The 7,962-nt window shown below is 39.2% G+C and overlaps 1 protein-coding gene across 1 annotated transcript in view; it reads left to right on the top strand.

Annotated features, from left to right (window-relative positions):
* The window catches only part of CEP192 (centrosomal protein 192), a 132,316-nt gene that overhangs the window by 113,935 nt on the left and 10,419 nt on the right, over nucleotides 1-7,962 (top strand). Inside the window, exons 40-41 of the mRNA XM_037727845.1 lie at nucleotides 507-602; nucleotides 7,291-7,410. Of these exons, the coding sequence (XP_037583773.1) occupies nucleotides 507-602; nucleotides 7,291-7,410 (216 nt within the window). The remainder of the gene's footprint in view (nucleotides 1-506; nucleotides 603-7,290; nucleotides 7,411-7,962) is intronic.

The following is a 7,962-nucleotide window of genomic DNA, read 5'->3' as shown; positions in this document are numbered from 1 at the left end:
GACCTACAGTGAAAAAATTAAAAACTACTTGGGAGGCTCAGGTAGGAGGATCACTTGAGCCCAGGAGGTAAAGGCTACAGTGAGCCATGATTGCGCCACTGCACTCCAGCTTAGGCAACAGAGCCAGATCCTGTCTTAAAAAAATAAAAGTAAAAATAAAAAACTGGCATTGCATAGTTATTAAAATGCACATTCAACAGAGTCTTCAGAGTCTTTGAGGAAAAGATAGTTGTTTAACATTATGAGCTTCTCCATAAAGATCACTATAGCTAGGGAAGTGATAAAAGTCACCTTGTATGACCTCACCTTTGGTGACATAAGTCAGCATGATGGCCTTGTGCAGAACTCAGTGAGGTAGCACTCCCATTTTGGGAATACCTTGCACTCTCCTTGTTCACTGCTAAGTGTGTTAGTGTGTTCTTAACAGCCATAGAGGTAATAGTGTCTCTGTGGGATTGATCCATTGGCTTCATGGTTTTTAATTTGTTTAAATGATTGCTTTGCAGGGAGTTGATGAAAGTGGAGATGTTTTTAGAGCCACCTATGCAGCATTCAGATGTTCCCCTATTTCTGGTCTACTGGAAAGCCATGGGACACAAAAAGTAGGTTTTGATATTTTTTTCCATAGGCAGTTAGTAAGAGCATCATGTAAATTGTCCAGAAGTGCTTTATTTGATTCTACCCATTTTAGCTTGTTTAACCTAGAGCAGTGCTACTCACAGAGCCAGTGTGCACATGAGAGAAGAGCCTGCCTCACTTGCAATGTGCTGCAGCAGATAGTCTTAGTATGAAAAAATGGTCAGCTTAACAAACGGCACCCTTAACAGTAAAGACCACAGACTGCCAGTGCTTACAGTTGTACTGCACTGATGGAGACAAGAGTTTTGTCTATCAGCCGTAGCCAGAAAAACCTGCCATTACTCAAAAATAGCTTGGTATTCATGGCATAGTCAACAGCATATCTTCATGGGTGACAGATCCCTCCAGCTACTATGACCCTCTTAAATGTTAATTCATTTCTAGACCTGACATGTTCCCTTCAAATGTCTCCTAATAACACTAGTCATCCACTTGGCCTCAGTAATATATTTTTGCATTCTAGTTACTGAAATTTATTGGCTCATTTATTCAGACACTCAGACTTACAGTAAGTTATAGAATGTAGCTGTGAACTCAGAGCTGATTGTAAAAGAATCTTGAAGCAGCTATAGCAGTTGTTGCAAACTGCACTTTACTGGGTCTGTATAACAGGCTTTCAGACTGTTTCTCACTTTTTTTGGAAAGACATACAGTTCTACATGTGTAGTTTAGTTAATTTCCCAAACTACAACAGAAGCAAAGCAGAAGAGCAGGGGATAGACACATTGCTCAAATAAAGTTCAACATATGAGAAAGGATTGTAAAAAGAAAGACATCCTGTATCAATGGATCAGAAGACTTAACCTTTTAAGACATCAGTGCCCCCTAAATTGATCTATATATTCAGCACAGTCCCAATCAAAACCCCCGCTGGGCCCAAAACAGTCTATAGTCAATGCTCTTCCTATCAAAATACCAGCGTCATTTTTCAGAAAACTGGAAATAACTATGCTAAAATTCATATGAAACCAAAAAGCCTGCATAGCAAAAGCAATCCTAAGCAAAAAGAACAAATCTGGAGGCATTGTGCTACCTGACTTAAAACTATACTGTAAGCCTATAGTAACCAAAACAGCATGGTAGCAAAACAAGAACAGACATATAAACCAATGGAACAGAATAGGGAACCCAGAAATAAAGCCACACACCTATAGCCCTCTGCTCTTCAACACAGTCGACAAAAATAAGCAATGGGGAGAGGACTCCCTATTCAATAAATAGTGCTGGAATAGCTGGCTAACCATGTGCAGAGGAATGAAACTGGACCCCTGCCTTTCACCATATACAAAAATTAACTCAAGATGGTTTAAATATTTGAACGTAAGACTTCAAACTATAAGAATCCTAGAAGAAAACTTAGGAAACACCATTCTGGACATTGGTCTTGGGAAATAATTTATGACCAAGTTCTCAAAAGCATTTGTAACAAAAACAAAAATTGACATATAAGATCTAATTAAACTAAAGAGCTTCTGCGCAGCAAAAGAAACTATCAACAGGGTAAACAGACAACCTACAGAAGAGGAGAAAACATTCACAAACTATACATCTGACAAAAGTCTAATATTGAGGATCTATAAGGGACTTAAACAATTGAACAAGCCAAAAACAAATCAGCCTATTAAAAAATGAACAAAATACATGAACAGACACTTCTTAGAAGAGGACATACAGCCAACAAACATGAAAAAATGTTCCACATCACTAATCATCAAGAAATGCAAATCAAAACTGCAATGAGATACCATCTCACAGCAGTCAGAATGGCTGTTATTAAAAGTCAGCAGCATGGGCAACATGTCAAAACTCTATAAAAAATACAGAAATTAGCTGGGCATAGTGGCATGTACCTGTAGCCCTAGCTACTTGAGAGGCTGAAGTGGGAGGTTGGCTTGAACCCAGGAGGCAGAGGTTGTGGTGACCCAAGATTGTGCCACTGCACTCCAGCCTGGATGACCGGGTAAGACCCTGTCTCCAAAAAAATAAATAAAATAAAAAGCCAAAAAACAATAGATGTTGGCAAGGCTGCAGAGGAAAGGGAATGCTTATACGCTTAGTGTGAATGTAAATTAGTTCAGCCACTGTGGAGAACAGTTTGGAGATTTCTCAAAGAACTTAGAAATACCATTCAAACCAGCAATCCCACTACTGGATATATATCAAAAAGAAAGCTAATTGTTCCACTAAAAAGATACTTGCACATTCATTGCAGCACTATTCACAATATCAGATACATGGATCAATCCACCATTGATCACCATGCTCACCAATGGGTGGATTGGATAAATAAATGGTAGAATGGTAAATATGTATCATGAAATACTGTGCAACTATAAAATCAAATCAAATGCCTTTGTAGCAACGTGGATACAGCTGAAGGTGATTATCCTAAGCTAATTAACACGGGAATAGAAAACCAAATACCATATTTTTTCATTTACAAGTTAGAGCCAAATATTGGGTACTCATAGACATAAAAATGGCAGCAATAGAAACTAGGGACTACTAGAAGGGGGAAAGGGGCTGAAAAATTAATTATTGGGTACCATGCTCAGTACCTGGGTGATAGGATCTTTCATACCTCAAACCTCAGCATTGTGCAATATACCCAGGTAACAAACCTGCACATGTACCCCTGAATCTAAAATAAAAGTTGAAAAAGAAAAAAAACCGGAACAACAATAGGCCCATAGTGGTAAAGATACAGGTGTCATGCATCTATTTTAAAAAGAAAAAAAGAAACTGAAATTAATGAGCTAAGCAGTCATTGAAGTGTGGTGAAAATAACAGAATAAATCCGAAGAAAGAAGAAAAAAAAATGTTCCAAAGCAAAATATAATCAAAACAAAGAAACAAGAGAAGATTAACATATCCCAAGGTGCTTTTTGGAAAAAAATAATAATACAGACAAACCTTTGGCAAAATTGACCAAGGCAGGAAAAAGGCAATTTTACACAAAAAGCATTTGTGAAGGGAGAATCTAGCAGAATGAGATTAATCAAAAATTCAAAACATTTTTAAAAGAATTAAAGATAAGGCTGGGCGTGGTGGCTCACACCCGTAATCCCAGCACTTCGGGAGTCCGAGGAGGGTGGATCACAAGATCAAGAGATCAAGACCAGCCTGTCCAAGATGGTGAAACCCCATCTCTACTAAAAATATAAAAATTAGCTGGGCGTGGTGGCACATGCCTGTAGTCCCAGCTACTTGGGAAGCTGAGGCAGGAGAATCGCCTGAACCCAGGAGGCAGAGGTTGCAGTCAACCAAGATCGAGCCACTGCACTCTAGCCTGGTGACAAAGTGAGACTCCATGTCAAAAAATAAATAAATAAATAAAAATAAAGATAAATGTGTTAAAAAAAGAATGACTTAAGTATCAAAGACTTAAAATCCCTCTTTCATGAATCCCTCAAATATGTTTTCCTAAATGGTCTTTATGGGTTGTCCTGAGAATTTATATACCTTATACCATTGTATAACTTTGTCCCCTGCCCCACAAAAAATTACACCAAAATCTAAGCACACTTTATTCTTTGTTCAAAGATTTAGTGCACAGTTGTAATTAGAATCTAAATTTAGTTAAATAAAACATAGAAAAACTAATTTAAAAATAAATCCAGCTGGGTTTTGTTTTAAAATTGAAACACTGATTCTGCAATATATGTAGATATACAAGAGACCTAGAATAATCAAACAATCTTGAAATAGAACAAAGTTGGAGGATTTACACTTCCTGTTTTCAAAGCCTTCTAAAAAGCCACACTACACAAAACAGTGTGGTATTGACAATTCTGTAGAACTGTGGAATAGGATTGAGAATCCCAAAATAAACCATAATATTTATAGTTAATTGATTTTTTTTTTTTTAAATAAGGGCACCAAGGCACTTCAATGGGGAAAGAATATTTTTCAACACATAGTGCCTGGGAGAACTGAATAACCACATGCAAAAGAACTAGTGTAGACTCTTGCTGTATTAGGTTTCTCCAGAGGAACAGAACTAATGGGATACACGTATATATGAAAGGGAGGCTATTAGGGAGAATTGACTCACACAATGACAAGGCAAAGTCCCATGATAGGCCATCTGCAAGCTGGGGAAGAATGAAGCCAGTAGCAGCTCCATCTGAGTCTAAAAGCCTCAGAAGAGGGAAGCTATCAGTGCAGCCTTCAGTCTGTGACCAAAGGCCCAAGAGTTCCTGGTCAAACACTTGTGTAAATCCCAGAGTCCAAAGGCTGAAGAACCTGGAGTCTGATTTCCAAGGACAGGAGGAACGGAAGGAAGCATCCAGCCCGAGATAAAAATGAAAGCCAAGAGACTCAGCAAGCAAGATTATCCCACCTTCTTCCACCTGCCTCCTCCTAGCCCACTGGCAGCTGATTGGATGGTGCTCACCCACATTAGGGTGGACCTTCCTTCTACTTCGCAGACTCAAATGTCAGTCTCCTCTCTTGAACACCCTCACAGACATCCAGAAACAATACTTTAGCAACCATCTAGGCCTCCTTCAATCCAATCGAGTTGACACCTAATACTAACCATCACTCTTACCTAGTAGCATATACAGAGATTTCACTGAAAATCAACCATCAACCTTAGACCATAAACATTAGACCTAAAGCTATAAAACCTCTAAAAGACAACATAGGAATAAATCTTCATAACCTTAGGTTAAGCATTGGTTTCTTAGGTGTGACGCCAGGAAAGCACAAGCCACAAAAGCGAAAGTAGGTGAATTATGAAAATCAAAAACATTTGTGCATCAAACAACACAGAATAGGGACAAAAATTTGCAAATGATATGTCTGACAAAGGACCTGTATCCAGAATTTGTAAAGAATTCTTACAACCCAGTAAAAAGACAGGTAATCCAATTTTTTTAAATGAGCAGGGGATTTGAATAGACATTTTTCCGAAGAAAACATACAAGTGGTCAATAAACATATGAGAAGATGCTTAGAATTCCTAGTGATTAGCAAAATGCAGTCAAATCGAAAAATGAAGTATCACTTAACACCCACTAAGATGGCTGTGAGTTAAAAAACAAAATAACAAATATTGGTGAGGATGTGGGGAAATTGGAACCCTCATACATTACTGGTGGGAATGTGAAATGGTACAGCTGCTGTGGAAAACAATTTGGCAGTTTCTCAATAAGCCAAACAGAATTACTGTATGACCCAGCAATTCCATCTCTGGATGTACACTAGAAAAGTTGAAGTAGGTTTTAAAACAAAAACTTGTGCACAGGTGTTCACAGCAGTGTTACAGAAGACAAAAAAGTGGGAATCACCCAAATTGATGGATCAATAAACAAAATCTGGTATATCTATAAAATGAAATATTATTTGGCAGTGAAAAGGAATGGAGTTACTGGTACATGCTATATCCAGATGGATAAACCTTGAAAACATTATGCTAAGTGAAAGAAGCCAGTCACAGAAGCTCACAGGTGTGTGGTTTTATTTATATGAAATGTCTAGGATAGGCAAATCTATAGAGAGAAAATAGAGCATGCTTGCCAGGGGATTAGCTGAGATACTGAATGTTAAAGTTCCCAGTATGTGCCTAGGGTGTAACATGCAGTAATAATAGTTTTCTCCTCCTCTGTTCTGTTGTGATTTTGGTATTTGAAGAGATGTAGTTGGGATTTCATAGTTCTGTAGTCCCCAGTGGTGGTTTTTACTCTTTCTGGTGGTTTTTAGCCCTTCCGTTGGTTTTTACCCTTTCCTTCCTTCATCTTCTCAGAGTCCAAGTCCATAGTGGTGTAATTCTCTAGTTAGATGCTCTACTATCCCTGACCAGTCCTGCCTTTGTCTTTAGGCTCCCAGAAGCCATGAGCTCAGGCTTGCTGGGTTATTATGTTTAAGGTTCTGTTTGGGCAGAAATTAGGCCACTTAGGTGTTTTAATGTTTGAGTTGACTCAGAAGTCCTGATTCATTGTTAACCTAATTAGTGATCAGTATTATCAACACTGAATTATTTAATAGAGCTAAGGCTCTTAATATTGGTAAACGGTATAGTGTTTTTAAACATTACAATTTTCTCATAATTGAGGTTTTTATAGATTATACACATGCAGAGTGTGTTTATCACTGAGCTGTGTGGCCAGGGTCACTGGCTGTGACTGACATTTGGAATCTAATCATAATGCGAGCTGCCACTGTGGAGCGTCTGACATTTGTCTTGCTCAGCCTCCTGCAGCCGCCATCCTACCACTATTGTCAGTCTTCTGCAGCTCCCGGGCCACTGCCAGGCCTTTGTCCTGGTACTGCTTGGCCGGCAGAGGGTTCCATAAGCACTCAAGAGAAGATGATTGAGGGTCTGTGGTTGGACCTTTCTCGTGTAGGTCTTGTGCTTGACAGCTTTAGTGCTTTCTGTTAACATTTCCCCCGACAGTAGAGCATTTATTGTACATTTTAAGGAATATGTTATATAAAGCCTTAAGCAAAAACGTGTTTTAGATCTGGTATAGTAACAAACCCACTAGAAATGAAATTGTCCAAATTCTTTCAATTAGTGGGAAAACGAGCCAATGCAAAAGCATTTGTTCTTTAACTTTGTTCATACCAAATCTTTGAACTGGTAATCTAGCTACCACTGCATTTAATGATCAGTTGTCTAAATTTCTCTCTGTATGTATTTTGTAGGTCTCCATCACATTTTTGCCCAGAGGTAGAGGGGATTATGCCCAGTTTTGGGATGTTGAATGCCACCCTCTTAAGGAGCCTCACATGAAACACACGTTGAGATTCCAACTCTCTGGACAAGTGAGTAGTACACTGAATTTAAGTAAATTATTGTGTGTATTTTAAAAACAGAAAGGTAAATTGACAAGAAAAATTGGTCTGAAAATGCAGAATACAGCCCCATGACCTTAATTTTCTGGTTTGTCTTTATTAATTGGCATGTTTGAGGTCTGGGTTTGGCTGTATTGTTCATATAGCCCATGAAGCCCATGTTTGACTTAATTACATAAGAAACCCTGTGTGTGTGCGTACACACATCAAGGATGCACGTGGGCACTTAAGAGAGAGGAACCAGCCAGGCACAATGGCTCACGCCTATAATCCCAGCACTTTGGGAGGCCAAGGCGGGCAGATCACAAGGTCGAGAGATGGAGACCATCCTGGCCAACATGGTGAAACCCTGTCTGTACTAAATACACAAAAATTAGCTGGACGTGGTGTCGTGTGCCTGCAGTCCCATCTACTCAGGAGGCTGAGGCAGGAGAATTGCTTGAACCCAGGAGGCAGAGGTTGCAGTGAGCCGAGATCATACCACTGCACTCCAGCCTGGGCAACAGAGCGAGTCTCCGCAAA

The sequence above is a fragment of the Cebus imitator genome, unplaced genomic scaffold, assembly GCF_001604975.1.
Source record: "Cebus imitator isolate Cc_AM_T3 unplaced genomic scaffold, Cebus_imitator-1.0 Scaffold242, whole genome shotgun sequence".
In the NCBI taxonomy this organism is placed as follows: domain Eukaryota; kingdom Metazoa; phylum Chordata; class Mammalia; order Primates; family Cebidae; genus Cebus; species Cebus imitator.
The sequence above is the reverse complement of the archived record's forward strand: the minus strand, read 5'-3'. Positions and strand labels throughout refer to the sequence as shown.